Source organism: Puccinia triticina, chromosome 11A (genome assembly GCF_026914185.1).
Source record: "Puccinia triticina chromosome 11A, complete sequence".
Classification (NCBI taxonomy): Eukaryota; Fungi; Basidiomycota; class Pucciniomycetes; order Pucciniales; family Pucciniaceae; genus Puccinia; species Puccinia triticina.
In genome coordinates, this window is record NC_070568.1 from 4,480,838 (window position 1) to 4,498,283 (window position 17,446).

Here is a 17,446-nt window from a genome sequence, read left to right on the forward strand (position 1 = left end):
ACAACTCCAGGAAAAATATGAGCACAGTAAAAAGCCAGCACACTTGCTGCAGAGAATAAATGGAAATAATAAATCTGAAGAAGAAAAACTCGACATTGTGAGTCGGGCTCGGTCATGCATCCTCTTTCGTAGGAGCCAAGCCAAACCTACATATTACTTTGGTTGGTACTGTACAAAGGCAATGAGTTGGTCGACACAAAAGCGAAGCAAGGGGACAAGCAGATTTGGATGAGTCCATCAGGTTGAGCATGGCAGCAATTAGGGCGAATCTATTATCTATTAAATAGGTAAACTTCCCGGTTGAGTCGGCTATCCATCAGTTGAGATCAGCTCTGCACAAACTGGATTCCTTACTCTCCAAGTGCAGGATCACACCATATCCCGGACGTATTTATGTAACCAAGTAGAATCAAGTCCTTGCCTGTTTTATCACATCTGCAACAGATGTAACGTATATATCAGTTGATCAGTATTTGGTCGATCGTAAAAAAAGTCGGGCTGGAAGCGGATTTATTAAATGCAAGAGGGAGGTTGAAAGAAGAAAGAACCTTCTTTACTACAGCATCCGATTGCAACTCCATCCGGCATTGAAGACCTTCCTAGAAAACACGGTGCGCCTCTCTCAGTTTGACCTTCCCACAGAAGTATGCTTTAGAATCCCTCAGCTTTAACCAGCCGCAGCGCAAACAAAGGACAGGCTACAGACTTCTAGACCTACAAAGCACTTGGCACTTGGTCAAAATCCTGTCAGAAGGTTGTGAACATAATTGTAGAGGCTTCAATTTGCGGTTGTAAGAGTTTTGGTGCAACGCAATAATGATCGGAGTTTTGTTTGGAAGGTTTTTGAATTGCTTGTTCTGAGAGAGCGATTACCTTAGACCAAACAGCTCAAAACAAGGAGGATACAAGGGGAAGATAAAGAGATCCAGGAAGACCCCAGAATCAAACAAAATAGAACGCTTTGAAGTGGTTAGAGGTGATTAAGAAAAGTTGCAGAACTTGCTTTGGAAGAGATTCAGAACCTTTGAAAGTTTATGAATCTTCATGCGAGGCGTGTCAAGCTTGTGGACCTGCATTTCAGAAACATCGAAAAAGCACCTGAACCAGCCCGTCAGATTTGAGGGAAGCTGCATGTTACCGTAGCAGTGGATTTCTTTGACCGTTAAGGCCGTAGTGTCAAGAGTGAGGCACTGTGCTGCCCTACAAAAAGTGCATGTTTTAGCGCAGCGGAACGCACCTCTGCTAAGCCTATACAGTTGGGCCAATTAGCGGGAGCACTCGCGGCCTGGCACTGCGCTATCGCCACAAGTGGCGCCCCCGCTATTTCTGCCGCCTCGTCAGCGCTAGCGCAGCGGCTTAGCGCTAACGCTGCTCTAACTGTGCTACTTCGAAAAACGCGTCATATCCTAAACATGCTCTATTTTGTAGCGGAAAACCTACCACTGCACTATTTGTAGCGGAAAACTGGCTATCTTTCTACTCAAACCCGGCACTGTGCTTTTTAGCAGCGGGAGACCCGGTACTACGCTATTTTGTAGCGCAAAAGTCACTATGCAGCTGACCCGGACAGCAAGAAGGTTTGTGCCTGTTCTTCTGCTTCTTTTTTTTCTCGTCTCTTTTGATATTATACCCTTTCCCCTGCTACAAAATCCAATAACTAGGGGGGGCCCTTCAATAATATAGCCCCAATTTAACGCTTCAGAGCCGCTAGTGCAGCGTTTACGCGCTGCACTACCGCTACAGGCAGCGATTTTGCGCTGAATTAGGGCGCCACCATCGCGGGAGAAAAAAACACACATTCATTTAGATGAAGCGCAGCGGCTTTAGCGCTACAAATTAGCGCAGCGAAACCAAACCGTTTCACCCTTGGTAGTGTTAGCGGAAAGTTGGCGCGTTGTCACTGCGTTATGTTGCGCTAGACCCTGTTTGGCGGCAAAATTTTGCCAAAATAAGCTGTAAGGTAACGCGGTGGAGGCTTTTTTGCAGCTTGTGTAGGGCTAGCGCCAATCCGCTAATAGCAGACAGGGAACATGCTGTTAGAGGAATTACGCTGCGCGAATTCTGTAGCTGGCCCACCTTTGATGTTTGTAAAACGTTGGTTTTATGAAATTTAGATGATCTTAATACCACTCCCGGATGGGGGAGGAGGGAGTTCCAATGAATATAGATCAGATGATTAGGAAGTGGAATGATGGCGGGTTCATGTGACTTTTGAGGTCACGTCGCATAGAACTTGAAATAAGAAATGAGAGCAACTGCTCCCAGGTAGTAGAACTAGTTGCACATACCATTGATTTTTAGTAGCTAACTTTCATTATAATTCTACTTGAACTTGACCACATATGGATTCACCTCATTTCTACACAAGCAAATGAGCAAAAGAATCTTATTTCCTAAAGGTTTTATGTGACTTTTGGACTTGAATCTACAACTAGAAGTCTATTGGCAGTATTGCCCTTTTTGTAATTTTATCTCGGACATGAATCAAAACAGAGGGTCCGTTTTGGGATACGTATGAATCATATGACAACCGGTGCCATACTATTTTCACGTCAAATCCCAAGTGATCTATAGAGAACGCCCCCAATGGGTAAAAAGGAGTATGAGTCCACGCGTCGTTAAATTCAATTATTTGTGGATACTTACCGGCAAGGTTCCTGCTCGGAGCTCACCCAGCTCTTTGAAGACCGCAGGCGATAAGTCTAAAGAGCCGTAATCACAGCCTGGGCACTGAAAGTATTCCAACCAGGTTCAGGCATGCTATTATAGTTTATACTGAAGAATAAGGAGAAGTAGAGAGGAGACCAAAAGTAGGCTAACCTTGTCCACAACTTTGGCAGTGACAGACCTCCCGGTGGCCTCATTCACGATGTGAACAGACTTATGGCAGAGTTGACCGTGTCCATACTACGTACCAATGAAAATTGTTACAGAAACCAGACATTAGAATGCGCCATTTAGAAATCCTACGCGGGATGAAAAAAAAAGTTACCCCTACTTGTTCATGATTCATGGCGACGATATAATCGGACCTTGAATTGGTATCTCCGCAAGCTCCGACATTGGGATAAAACCACGTAGCAGTCCCGCTGTAGCGACGCTCGAACCGGTTGGATGTAGAGGGTAGCGGAAGCCCAAGAATCGTCGCAGAAGAGACGAGGATGAAGAGAAGATAAGTCACGGCCACTTGCGCCATTTTTTCTCCTGCAATTGCAGATTTTTTTTCACGCTAAGACGTGTTTTTCGAAATGTTTTGTTTTAGAAGCCTTCAAATGGGCCAAGACCCAGAGAATGTCGATGCTTCAACGTGAACGATGGGTGATTCAGGATCTGAAAGACAGCTACAGGTAAGCAGGTGAGCGAGAGGTGTCTGTATCAAACAGACCAGAATGACTGATGCGAAATTCAAATCAGGTGCAGACTGCGAAGATGTTGATGAGTGGGCTGAGTATGGTTGTCGGGGCAAGGAGGGTTTGTCTGCTTTCCTCACAATGTGATCACCTTCGTCTTTTATACATGGCCATCGCCTCAATGAGGGTCGTTTGCTCAAAATAAACGCCCTCGAGCTCCTTGTAGATTCCATCAAAATGTGCACTAGGCTGTAATGTCATCAGGTTGATTGAATCTAGATTGTACTATTTTCAATTTGTCATCTTTTTTTTTGGTTTTTTTTTTTTTTGGGGGGGGGGGGGGGAGGCAGGCCAAAAGAACTCCGATGAAGCCTACATCTGTTTGCACTGGTGGCAATAGTGCTGTTTCATGAAGGCCTCTTAGCCTTGTAGCTTCAAGTATTAGCCCCTTTTTGGGGAAAGGGGACCCGGGGTGCGCACTTTCGTACCCCAAAAATAGTCTATCCCCCAGGAGTTTGCTTGTCATCTCGCAATCCAACGTAGACTATCCAGAGGGACATAAAAAAAATAAAATCCCTGGTGAGGGGTTCGGTGTTTTGACTTTACCGAGGAAATCGGCATTAAACCACTCTTGGCGACTTGCGACCGGGCCAACTCCGAGATATTTTCGTTAGATTTAACGGATTGCGTAAGGCTATTTTTTCCCTCTCTGCTAATGTAAAAATAGGAAATTCATTGCTTGGCTCATGATTATTTCCAAATAGACTGGATCATTTTAGCCTATCGGGACTTCAAGCCTCGGACACCCACCTTGAGTTCGCCGGAAAAACAGTGTTTTATGTAAACGAGTGCGTTGGCTGTCGACAATAACAATTTGGGGAAATAATTGTTTACCAATGGTGCTCCGAGGAGTGAAATATTCGGATTCATACATCAATGTATCGAAACTTTGATAACCCGTGCTCATGATACAGAGCACATGAAGTTATGAACAAACATTGCTCCCACTCACATAAGGCTGCCGGGGTTCGGGACGGGGTGAGCTTATGCCCAAGCACATGCCGAAGGCCCCGTAAAAAGCTGGATTCGGGGCATGCCAGTGAATATGTACACAAAAAAAAAGAAGTGCTGCGGGTAAGGCATGGCAATCGGGCCGGCCGGCCGAGGTGGGGAATTTGTAGTACCGGCCCGGCGCGATAGACCCGCGCCTGACACCGGGACCATGGGGAAGTGGGAGAAGACAGGAGAAGGCACCCAGATGCGCAACTACAGTTTGAATTGTGTGTCTAAGATCACCTTCCTCGTCCGGCGCATATCACCGCCTCCTCCCTCTGAGTCCCGAAATACGACAACGCTTAGCTCCATAGCCCCCGCCGGGTGCGCCCCATGTTCAAGAACCATTCCACTTGACAACCGGGACATGCAGTTCGAGTGACAGCGAACTGATTCTGAAAAACCTAGTCGACCACTCATTCACACAGCAGGAATGTGTCTGAGAGGCACGGTCACGCTGGATCATGAACACAAATGTGCGCTGAGATTTATGAATACAATGTCCTTGTGATTTCCATCAGTTTTAAGTACAACAAGTGAACCTGGTAACCCAACGGAGATAATGATTTAATAAAATAATGTAAACAAGTGAATCCGTAACCCAAAGAAGATAAAAAATTAAAGAAAATTTAACATGTGAAGGTGCGAATCCTAAAGGCGCAGTTATGGATGGTAGCAAGAATGGGAGTTGTGAAGAGGTTCCTGTGGAGTTGAGTGTCAAGTGGAGCTGGTAATGATTTAGAGAATCCCAGAATCTTGGCCACGCACTTTGGCGACCTGCTCAATGAGGCTAGTAGTACTACAAAACAGATGAAGGTAATTATCAGTACATTTCTCACTTAATAATTTATGGGAAAGGTCTACTCACGCCGCCGTACCCAAGTCCTCCTCCGAGTCCTCCTCCAAGTCCTCCTCCAAGTCCTGCTCCAAATCCTCCTCCAAGTCCTCCTCCAAGTCCTCCTCCAAGTCCTGCTCCAAACCCTCCTCCAAGTCCTCCTCCATATAGACCGCCTAAGCCACCATAGCCTCCATCGCCGTAACCGCCGTAGCCGCTTCCGTATCCTCCCCAGCCGCTTCCGTATCCTCCCCAGCCGCTTCCGTAACCTCCCAAGCCACCTCCTAAGCCACCTCCTAAACCACCTCCTAAGCCACCTCCTAAGCCAATCCCGACTCCGAGTCCAACCCCGCCACCAATGCCAATCGAAGGAGCAGGAGCTGCTATGATACCGGTGACGCTCAAAACAGCCGCGGTGAGTGAAATACGGAGTGTGCTAAATTGCATCTTGGTTGGATGGATCAGTCGCTGGTTTGGTTGATGGAAACGATCGTCGTTCAGTGAGTTATGGTCGGGTAAGTGTGAGAGGTCAAATGAAAATTAGGTGCTTGAAAATTGTAGGGAGTTGTGTGTATATAAATATTAAGTATGCAAGAGAAAATCCAAGTGGATGTAAGGGATCCGTGAGGAGGTTGATGAAAGTGAAAGAGGTTTTGATGTTTGGTGCGGGAAGAAGATTGACCGAAAAGAAAGCCCTTTTTATATTCGCAAGTCTGCAGTGCAATTTCCAAGGTGAAGCTGCCTGTCAGTTTGGTATCTATAAGGCATCACCACACCGACATGGATTATAAGGCCTTTTGGGTTTGGACTGAAGGAAAGTTAGCTGGGATACCAGTTTCATTTATGAACTGGACTGGTGGGCTGGAGTTTTGCCCAAGCTAAGAGTACGATTAATGCATTCCCGACTGGTGCATGCTACCAGGATTATTTCGGTGCATGCGGCCAGGATCATTTGATGCATGGCAAGCAGCAGCTGGATTTGACACAGAAAACTAGACCAGTCCGATGCCTCAAAGTCTGAAGGAAGCTTCCACTCCGGCTTGTCCCCCGGGTGCCCCTCGATACCTGATTGAATACCCACTTGGATGACTGACCAGGACAATATTGACTTCACCATTTTTGCGGCCACCGTTGTTGACATGGCGGTGGCTGTTTTCTTGGAAAAAGAGGTGCGGTACCAAGCACCGCCCCAGCTCCACCGGATGGGGTGGGGGTTTGGCCGGGGCTCCTGGCACTTGACTGCCCCACACCGTCAGGGCAGGCCGGGGCTACACCCCCGGCAGTGCTACCGGTCACCGGCCGGTGATTATTGCCACAGGGGACCCCGTGTGAAGAGTGTTTTTGGGGGGCAGCCTGTCGAACTTAGCGAAGTCCCTCCTGGGCGCGAAGCGCCCGCCTCCAAAGGAGGGACGTAGGAATGAGTGAAGTTTTTTGGCCTGACAAGTTTTTTGAATTTGGCAGGGAAAAATTAGAAACTTGGATAACTTTTTAACCATACTAGTCAGAGTGGCATGAAAAAGATGAGAGCAAAGGCCTTCATCTTGCCTTTCTCCTCACCAATTTTGGTGACCTGCATCCTTCTGCGCCTTCTTTCCAAAATGGGCGTGCTCCGAAGCCCATCATTTGGCAAATTTGTCTGGCCGCGCGGGGCCGCAAAATGCATGCCTCTGCGCGGGAAAAGACTGAGACTCCAGTTCCTTGGGGTGTTTGGTGGCAACAAGTTGGCCAAAAAATAAAAGAAAAATTCTACAACGTAGCTGATCAAGCTTCTTGGCTCCTCATTACATGTTGTACGTTTTCTGGATGAGTTTTGGCAAAGATAGGGCCAAACAAAGAAGGTGTACTTCTGCATAGTATACCTCTCACGTCAAAAACTCCCATTGCTTCCTAAGTCCCTCCTTTGGTTAGTTAAGTTTGCTGTGGGGCGCACGGAGGAGGGCTTGGCACAGAGCAACATCTAGTCGACGGAAATCCCCGTGCGCGAGTTTTCCTCCCGGCGCAAAGTAAATCGCTATTTGAAAAACTGAAGGAGCCTATCGAAAGGCACTGCATTATTGCTTACACCATCTGACCTGCGTCTCCAAAAGAGACCTTTTTTGGACTCCTCTCCAGGCAGTAAACCAAGTGCTATCAGGTTGCACCTGCCACCAAATTGAAGAGGAGCATGGGGCTCTTGCCCCAGAGATCAGGGGTTGCATGCAACTCCCTGCCTGATGGGAGTTTGCACTCTGTGTGAGGTGCCTTGCGCTGCGCCCCCCGCCAGGCAAATGACTTGTGCCAAGTTCACATTTGGCAGTGATCTAATGGATCTGGATTCTTGTAAGTTTTGGCAGACCCAATCAGATGTCAAAGGCCAAAAAAGATATAAGTATATCACTGCCAAACAAGGCTTGCGGAAATGGGCCACAAAGAGCTCGTATCCGTATGTGTGGCCATTCTTTGGGAAGTTACATACAGCTAACCCAGGAGAGCTTGCAACTTGGCGCGCAAACTCCGAGACTTTGTGCCGCAGCGGCCAGACTTGTCCGCAGCTCCAGACATCCGTGCGCGCGGACCGTGCCCGGGGGAACCCGGGGGAGGAGCCTGCAGGAGAGCTGCCTGCCGCCGACCCAAACCCTGCCTGCCGCCACCACCAACCCACCACCCACCACCGCCGAATCGACTGCCGAGCGACGCCAGCCTGCCACCGCCACCAATTTCATCCATCCCCGTTGTCCATTCCATCCACCGCCGCTGTCGAATCCAGCCACCACCACCATCATCAAACCCAGCAGTCGCCACTGACATTGCAGCTTGGATTCTCTCACAGGTATGTTCCTATTTGATTTCCCTTGAATGTCACAAAGCTGATCCCTCCTCTAGACACCATGTTTGTCAAGTATTCAGCCTCCTTCAAATTCATCGTTGTTCGGGCAGCCCTTGATGGAAAACCACTCGCCGAAATCAACGCGGCAAATGGATCTGAGGTTAGTTCTGATTCCCTCCAACGGTGGTGTGTTCTATACGAAAAGACTCGTTCGGTTGTCGTCGATCCCAAAACGTACGAAAAAAGGGGGCGCCCTTTGGCTCTCAGTGAAGAAGAACGATTGTTTCTCTTGGAGCTAGTCACCGACAACCCAACGATCTACCTACAAGAAATTCAGCAGGCACTATCCACCGAATGCAACCTCCAAATCTCAGTCCAAACCATCTCGAACGAGCTTCATGGACGCCTCCAAATGAGTCAAAAAACTATGCGTAAGGTAAATCCGAATCAAGAACGGACTCAACGAGCCAAGTACCTCCTTTTGATGGCCAACTTTGAGCCTGAATGCCTCGTCTTCACTGGTCAGTTTTATTTCTTCTCTCTCTGAATTTTTATTTGTATATAGTAGCTAACACCCTCCCTCTCTGAAAGATGAAAGCGGGGTATGTTTGGATGCAGTGATCCGCACTCGGGGTTGGGCTCAAGTGGGTGAGAGGACGTCACGGCTCCCGGTAGCGCGGGCTACCCACCGCTTCAATTTAATCCCAGCGGTGGCCCTGAGCGGGCTGGTTGCAGTGATGATACAGTCTGAAACTGTCAAGCGAATCGATTTCGAGACATACTTAGAGCATGTGTTGGTGAGTAGCTTGATGGATTCTGCGCGCGGCATCCTAACTGACCACTTTTTTTTTTGAAGCTTCCAAATATGAATCCATACCCAGGACCCCAAAGCATCGTTGTGATGGATAATGCACAAATCCATCACAACGGGAACATCGAACGCATAGTTGAGGATCACGGCTGTCTGCTGATCTATCTTCCGGCCTACTCCCCCGACCTGAACCCAATTGAAAAGGGTTTTAGTGTGTTAAAATCATCACTCAGACAATATGGCGAACTTGATGGGGGCGAAACCAATGGGGAGGCAATCGAGGCCTTTGCAAGGCTTGTTTTCACCGACGAACTCATGCGAGGCCTGTTCCGAGGGTCTGGTTACACCGATTAATGGATCCCCGGACTACCGGCTGCCCGTTTTTTTGACTACCGGCTGCCCGTTTTTTTGTATTGATAAACAACTTGCTCAATTCTTTGTAACATTACTTTGTAATCAATGTGCTCGATTCTTTGACTTAACATTCGGTTTTTCTGCATATTTATCTGACTCCGGATGTAATTAACCACAAGATTGAGACTTCATTGGGAAAACGGGTCTGCTGAGATCCACCACAAGATTGAGACTTCATTGGGAAAACGGGTCTGCTGAGATCCTCCCGTTCCAAGAGCCTCCCATTCCAAGAGACCCATGTGATGCGCAAACTCATCTTGGACCAATCAAATGGACTATTGATTGCTCCTTCAAATGGACTATCGATTATAACAACGTTAACCAGTTTTATTTACAAAAAGAGATGGTCGGAAGGAGGTTAGAATTTACATAAAGAGATGGTCGGAAGGAGGCTAGAATGCTGGAGCTACAATGTATTGATGACTTTGAAACAATAAGGAAAAGGAGTACATAAGAATGGATCGGGGGAGTAAGATACTTATTGGTTTCTAGAACCCTGGTTTCTAGAAACCTTCATTAAGTGATGCGCATATTTCTTTGCAGATGAGACAATGGATTGGGCGGGGCCTTCGGGGATACCTCTGCTGGCAAGCTCGTCAGAACTGAAGGACTTGAACATAGTCCAGTGAGTGATCCCAAGGGTTCCAATCCCCTCAATGACTCCGGGGGAATCTGGATTGACGTGTGCAAATTCGAGGAAATCCTCGAGGCTGTGGTCCTCGCCGCTTGGAGGGGTTATTGGTGACAAAGCCCGGGTGGGATGTTCTGGGGTGCTGGGGCCGGTCGGGCCGGTCATTGAGTTCGAGGCGGCCAGTTGCGAGGCGGCCAGTTGCGAGGCGGCCAGTTGCATTGGGTTCAAGAACACTCCCGGAGGCATTGAAAATCCAAACTGTGTTGGATATTGGAATCCGGCCGACGTTGTTGGATACTGAAACGCGGCCGAAACGGGAGCTGGAAGTGTGGGGTGAACTGGAGCTTGAGGCGGCGGTACATCCTCCTTGGTCTGAAATTGAAAGCTGTCCGATTTTGGGGGAACACGGAGGGTGACTTGGCCGGGGTTGGTCTTCTATGAATCTCATGAGCAGTCAGATCAGATCCTCAGCCATACATCCCAAGGGAATAAAGGGAATAGAACACACTCACAATTGCTTTGGCCCACATATAAGCAATTCGCTTGGGAGTCATCTTGAAAAACTCGTTGGGGTTCTCGGGATTGATGAACACGCCGACCTCGTGACTTCTATTCAGGTGTTCAGCGGGTTCGTGGATACAGCCAAGTTGCTGCACCAAGTCCGTGAGGGAAGCCGCTTCCTGTGCACCTGCGGAGGGCCCATCGGATGGAGTTTCTTCAGAGCTGGGACCGGCATGCATGGTCCTGAGGTGTTTGTAGGCAGATTCTTTCTAAAATATCACACAAAATGAGGTCAATGAGACATTCCGACTGGGTTGAGGTGGACAGGAAAAAGCCACTTACCTGAGCTACAACTATCGGATCTTTCTGGACCAAGCGACATATAATCTGGCGGCTTTCCGGAGTGCCCTCGGCAACCAGGAGGAACTGGGTGAATATCTCATCGGAATCGATTCTTTTTTTTTGGGCTGCTGAAAACATGCGTCCATTTGGGATAATCGCATTCCAAACAATGTTACCTTTTAGAGCTTGGGCTCGGGCAAAGAATCCAAGCCCCTCGTCTTTGCTGTGTTCAATCTCATTGATTGCCGCAGCTTTGAAACTCTCGAGATCGTAGTTGTGAGTGTCCCAGTTGATCATCAGCTTGCCAGGTTCCGATTCGACTTTATTGTATTGGGGGCCAATGGAACCAGCTAGGCTTCGTCGCTTGCGGGGGTTTGCAGCAGGAGGTTTGGGAAGGGGCGTAAATAGGATGAACTCAATACTTATGGGAACCTCAGGGCGGCCCGAAGTGGATCCTGCACGATTGGGAAGTGCCTGGCTGTGTTGTTGAGAGTTGGTAGCCAATGATTGAGATAGTATCAAGTCGCTCGATCGGCTGGTGGCTGCGCTCGATCGGCTGGTGGCTGGTGAAGCTGGAGGTAAGCCCGAGAGTGATGGATCAACGTGAGACGGTCTTTGCTGGCTTCGTATGAAGGCGTCCCGGCGGCGGTTGCGATCCGCGACCAAGTGAGCAGTGCCATCAAAAAGCGAGGGCACGTGTCTGTTGGCAGGCGGCGTCAGTGGGTGGTGGAACCATTCGCAGTATTTGGACGGTGAAACTGAACGATAACGGGAGTTATTGTCCATCCCGAACCTTCTACTTTTACGGAAATGATCAATTGCGGCATAGAAATTAGTTCGTGGTGAGAAAAGGCCCACACATGATGATGATAAACCAAAATAACTCACGCGTGTTGGATTGTTCCCCAATGGCACAATGGTTCCAAAGGACCGTTGGGGTTGATTTTACTGGGGGTGGCGGTGGCGGGGTTGATGGATTCGGCGGTGGTGGGTGGTGGGTTGGTGGTGGCGGCAGGCAGGGTTTGGGTCGGCGGCAGGCAGCTCTCCTGCAGGCTCCTCCCCCGGGTTCCCCCGGGCACGGTCCGCGCGCACGGATGTCTGGAGCTGCGGACAAGTCTGGCCGCTGCGGCACAAAGTCTCGGAGTTTGCGCGCCAAGTTGCAAGCTCTCCTGGGTTAGCTGTAATTGTAAGGAAGATTTGCGAGATCGGAAGTATCTTTCGGGGGTGGCTCGTCGGCTCCCCCGGGGTGCTCGCTCGGCTGCCCGTCAGCGCCCCAGCGGTCTTCCCACCGTCCCCTCCGCCGAGCACTGCCCCCACCCCAGCGCCAGCCGACCACTCCGACCGAGCAGAGACCACACCAAACCCAGCCATGCTTCAGTCCTCCAACCTCGACCCGTTCTTCCTCCAACAGGCAGCCACCACCACAACACCAACCCAACAACAACACCATCTGCTTCAGCAGCAGCAGCTGGTAACCCATCCCGAACTGCCCCAGCTCGACGAGCTGATCGACGACCACAGTCGCTCCATCGTCGTCGACCCCATCGAGCCGCCCCCCTTGGCATTCAGCGCTGGCCAGGAGAGCCTCTTCAACGAACATGCCAGCCACTACCAGCTCACCGGCCCCTCCTGGCAGCAGGCCCGCCGGGTCTGCCAGACCACCGGCGACGACAACCGCTTCTACGCCCTCGTCTGCTACTTGACTTGGCTCCACCAAAACCCGACCAACCCGCCTCCTCAATCGTCCGCCCAGTTCCAGAACTCTCAATCTCTCTCTGCCGCCTCGGGCTGGGTCCCGACCTCCAGACTCCGGGTACGTCTCTGTCCCGCGCATCCGTCGAGATCCCCGCTCCCCTTACCCATTCGATCGTCCCCCCCCCTCTCTCTCTCTGAATTTCAGGAACACACCCGATTCACCGCCCAACTGATCATCATCAGACCCGACCTGGAGGCGTACACCGCAACCAAGGACTCCGAAGACCGGGTCCTCCAAAAGTCCTTCCAGAACCTCGTCATCAAGCACTTCACCGACCAGTCCGATGCCTTCAGGATCGCTAACCTGCCCCCCGGATTCCCCTCCACTTCGTCCCCCGAACCGGCCAACAAATTGTTTAACTTCATCCGCGAAATCATCAAACATAACCGCGATAGCTTCAGGAAACAGGTCTGTATCCCCTGTCCCCCGGCCTTCAGAGAGAACTGTGGAATTGATTGCAATCTATCTCCCATTTTCTTAACACTGGTCTCAGCTATTGAAAAACATATTACCAGAAGACGGAGATTATCCTAAAAAACCGATCCCAAGTCTCGACGAGTTGATTGTCCAAGTATGCAGTACTCCTACATACCCCTTCGCTCAACAGACATTCTGACTTGTTTCACTTGGGGATCGAACGTAACAGTTATTGACGGCCGCCTCCTCTCCTGGACACCTGCCGGTGCCGAGCGAGATCTTGAGCAAAGTAGACGAATCGCAAAGGATGAGATTCGCTTACTTAGTAAGTCCCCCAAACACACCCACCCACACACACAGAGAGAGAGAGAGATTGCTCTTGACAAAGACGACGGGACTGATCACGCTCATCTGGCGTGGTTGCAGCGCTTGGAGGCGATCCGATTCTACGCCGGCCCGTCTCCGAAAAACAAGCGCATCTCGCAATGGTCGATCATCGACAACCAGCTCGAGTTCCTGCGCCGCCAGGAGCCCATCTACCAACAAGCGTGCGTCCCCCACCCAAACCTGCCCTCTCCTCTCTCTCTGTGTGTGTCTACTAACCTCGCCCTGCGGTTGGGTCCGGTCTGCAGGTTTTTCGGCCTGATGGTCGAGAAAGATAGCGAGCTGTTCGGCTCCGGCCAGGCTTACTTTAGGGACTTGGAAACCAACGTCGATTGGGAGATGCCCATCGACAAACATATCCGCCAACGCGCTGAACACCTCCACAAATCCTTCTAACCCTGCACCCAATCTAAACATATGCACATCTCATCCGCGCTTCTCTCTGTTGACTGTCGTATATAAAGTTCACTCGATATCATGTTTTAGTAGCCTCCCGATTCCCTCTCTTATACTTACTTGTGCCACCCCTTTTAATCTCAGGACTTTCTCTCTCTCTCTCATCCCAACGAACATCCTATCTCGCAGCCACAGCGCTTTTTGTATGCTTTTTATTTGAATGTACATGGTATTTTCTCAAGGGCCTGCATGACAATGAACCGTCCTCCTGCTTCTGTTTCTCAAAGCCTCTCTGACGAGCAATGTGTGTCTGGTATGGGCATGCCGTGTTTTCATTAGAGATGGGAAAGCTGGAACGCTCCAGCTCTCCCCCGAAGAAGCTGCGCTTCTGGCGGTTCGGATCCGACGATCCTGTCCACCGTTGTTTCTCTTCGTCATGTGTTCCTGCTGAGGACCAAGGAGAGTAGCTGGGGAGCATCACACACAGAAGAACCGTTGCGGCTGACGTGTCTGCGCATTCCTGGAAATACACAGCAGGTTGGAAAAACAACTCCCAATTGGCGTTCTCGCGAGCAGCTCCCCGGCGTCCACCGGGCCCTTTCTCTGGGAGTCGGCCCACTCCGGCGGACATTCGGGAGTCCTCTACCCACTTTACTATTGGATCATTTTCAATATTGGTTTGTATTTGGATTTGTGTTTTTTGTTCCCAGTACTAGAAGCAGAAAAGAGAGCACAGCAAAATGCGCATAAATTGGGTCCCCTGGAATATCCAGCAATATTGGGTCAGCAGATGCGCGGCAGGCTTAGTAGGAAAACGACTGCCAACTGTAAAGCTGTTTTTCTTGCACACCCAAACAGTCTAAAAATCTCAGTATTCTTCTTGGTTTTGCATATCCTAGTCCATGCCATGCAATTCTGAGCAATGAGGCGGCATAACAAATGGGATGCAAGGGGTGGCTGGAGGCTTCGTAGGAAACTGTCTGCCAACATCAACTGTATAGCTTTTTTGTGACATGGCCAAACAGTTGAAAAACTTCAGTCGACTTGAAATTGTGGATATTCTCTGTGCCAGCTTGAGATTTTTGGACATATATCTATGTCAGAATGTGAGATAGACGGGATGTGGGGTAGCCATAATACCTACTAGTATAGTCCATCAAGCGCGTCTGGGCACATGCCCCAGTCCTGCTTGGCCAAGCACCACTGGGGGTTTTTTGTGTGCCCAGGAAGCTTGATTGTGTGTGTGTGGGGGGGGGGGGGGAAGGGGGGGGGGGGGCGACTGAGCTTGGCACATGCACAAGTCCTGCTTGGCCAACCCCAAGCTCTGGGCCAATGGGATCATCACTGATCATTAAATCAGTGAGGGAATGAGGATATGGCGGCGGTGAGACGGGCAGTACCTTGTGATGGTGGAATCTCAACCTCACCTTAGTACAGCCACAACTTTGGTCCCAAGGAGCAGACCCCCATCAAGGAGGGAAACTTCCCTCCTCAGTGGTTGGTCTGCAAACCGGTCATTGAGGGGGAGAGACAACTCCTTCTTGGTGGACAATACCTGTATTGGTAATCAAGAAGGGAGTCTCCCTTCTTGATGACCAGTTTGTTGACCAAGCATTGATCTCCTCAATGGCCGGTATCTCTGGCAGGCGTGACATCCTCACTTGGCCTTGGCCCAGGTGGGCTTTGTCCCAAACCCGGCAAACTTGGCCATGTGCCAAGCCGGGGGTTTGGATGTGCCCATGCACTTTGGGCTTGGCCAAGCGGGCTTTGGGCAAGTGCCCAACGGGCTTGGGCTTTTCACTTTTGAACTTGTGCATGTGCCCACTCCCACAACCCCCTATCCCATGTTGAGTTTGTAGAGTTTGTGGTATGAAATTTGCAATAATAATTCTATTTTCTATCTGTTTGAGCAAAGGCTACCAGACAGGGCTATGGTTGTATATATGATGAGATCAAGATAAAAGTGGATGTGTGTGAGTGAGAGCAAGTGTGAGAGTGTGAGTGAGAATGAGAGTATGAGTATGAATGAATGTGAAAAAGAGGGGCAAAGAGAGCCCAGTATTTATAGTAAACAAATGCTGCTGAGAGATTGATTCTCAGGGTACTTTCTCAATGAAAAGTCATTGTCAAAAGTATGGGAGAGAAAAGTACCTATACTTTTCTCCTCCTTGCAGGAATGCTCCAGTCCTCTGGAGCATTTATTTTCTTATTACTTTCTGCACTGTGATAAGCAGCTGCAGCAGGAAGCTGAGCATAATTGGCAGCAGAGAGCTGAGCATACTTGGCAGCATGGGTCTCAGCAGTTAGATCACTGCTGGCCATGTTCCCTTCTACAGGGATTACACCTTCAACATCCCAAACAAAATGGCAGCCAACCCAAATGATGCGCTTGCCAACCTCCAACGCCAGATGGCCAAAATGACAGCTCAATTAAATCTTTTGAAGGCGGCCCCACACCAAGGACACAATGCTGTATTGGCTGCTGTCCAAGCCCAGGAACACCGCCAAGAGATCATTCTTGGCAGCTTCCTAAAGTCGCCTCTCAAGCTGCACCAAGAGGTGAATCCAGAGCACGTAGTCTTGTCCTTCAATTTGGCAAACTACGCGCAATGGGAAGAATCAATTGAAGCAACACTTCAGTATGTGTTCTCCATGACTGAACTGATGATAGTGAAGAAAAAAAATTACTTACCTGGAGACCAATTACAACCATGCAATCACCAGCCTCATGAAGAACACAATAAATAAGTCTTTGCTTGGGATCATCAAAGCAGCCGGCCATAAAACCGCTAAAACCATCTTTGAGACGTTGAAAATCAAGTGTGAGTGGTCCAATCGGCAACGTAAGATTGAACTTATGAAAAACTTGATGGAACTGGCAAACAACACCAGAATTTCAAATGAAGTAACAATGTCAGCGTGGGCCAAATTTATGAGTAAACTCAAACAGTCAAAGCTTACCCTCAACAAAGCCATTGGAATCCTGCTTCAGATGAACTTCAAACCAGTTACTGGTACGGAATTAACAAAGTTTGAATTCACGGTCAATCAAAATCTGAACAACAAGAAGGACCCATCTTTTGCAAATTTTGCCACAGTAATCCAAGCAGCAACCAGAAAAGTCAGTAAGAAAAGGGTAGATAGCATGGCAATGAATCTTGATTGTATCCAAGCTTTCAACCAAGGCAAGGGAAAATATGTCACCCCTCAACAATGTATTCCTGATGATAAAGTGTTGAAGCTCAACCATCCACAATTTGCCGTTGAAAGAGCTGAGTACTACAAGGGAAAAGGGCAAACAGAATCACAAACTTGATGCTGTAAAGCTCAAAAGTGTTCCTGAGAACCTTTTGCTGAGTGCGGAAAGGGATGTATGAGGAAACCTCTGCCTTTCCTGGTTCACTAGACACTAAAAAAAGCCCACCAATCTCAGATTGGCAGGTTTAATGTAGTGATAGTGGGGTGTTATCAAAAGATAACTGTTGTTATAAAGTGGGTGCGATGAAGTTGCTACAAATGTGTTATGAATGAGGAGTCTGGACTTCAACCAGGTGATATTTGTCCAAATAGGACCCATCAGAGAGTTGTGTTATGTAAATGTAAGTGTTGTGTAGAGTTGTTGTTTTGTGTGTAAATGTTTGTAATGTGTGTAAAACCAAAATATAGGGTGACTGATATATTGTTGAGTGAGCAGTTGTGTACTTTGTTGTAGGGGAAACTGAGTGCAGGTAGTCTGCTGGGGGAAAGTTA

General features: G+C 49.0%; 3 protein-coding genes across 3 annotated transcripts; 1 reads left to right on the top strand and 2 right to left on the bottom strand.

The window, feature by feature from the left end:
• Window positions 1–2,547: 2,547 nt before the first annotated feature.
• Window positions 2,548–3,013, bottom strand: PtA15_11A414 (uncharacterized protein; the record flags this gene model as incomplete). The annotated part of the gene is made up of 4 exons (XM_053161320.1): window positions 2,548–2,568; window positions 2,647–2,730; window positions 2,821–2,907; window positions 2,999–3,013. The coding sequence occupies 4 exons, from the start codon at window positions 3,011–3,013 to the stop codon at window positions 2,548–2,550; spliced, it is 207 nt and encodes a 68-aa protein (XP_053025278.1).
• Window positions 3,014–5,193: 2,180 nt separating this feature from the next.
• Window positions 5,194–5,685, bottom strand: PtA15_11A415 (uncharacterized protein; the record flags this gene model as incomplete). The annotated part of the gene is made up of 2 exons (XM_053161321.1): window positions 5,194–5,202; window positions 5,272–5,685. 2 exons carry the CDS (start codon window positions 5,683–5,685, stop codon window positions 5,194–5,196), a joined length of 423 nt encoding a protein of 140 aa, XP_053025279.1.
• A 6,427-nt stretch (window positions 5,686–12,112) lies between these two features.
• Window positions 12,113–13,696, top strand: PtA15_11A416 (uncharacterized protein; the record flags this gene model as incomplete). The annotated part of the gene is made up of 7 exons (XM_053161322.1): window positions 12,113–12,138; window positions 12,265–12,556; window positions 12,644–12,907; window positions 12,993–13,070; window positions 13,146–13,241; window positions 13,343–13,464; window positions 13,549–13,696. The coding sequence occupies 7 exons, from the start codon at window positions 12,113–12,115 to the stop codon at window positions 13,694–13,696; spliced, it is 1,026 nt and encodes a 341-aa protein (XP_053025280.1).
• Window positions 13,697–17,446: the final 3,750 nt, after the last annotated feature.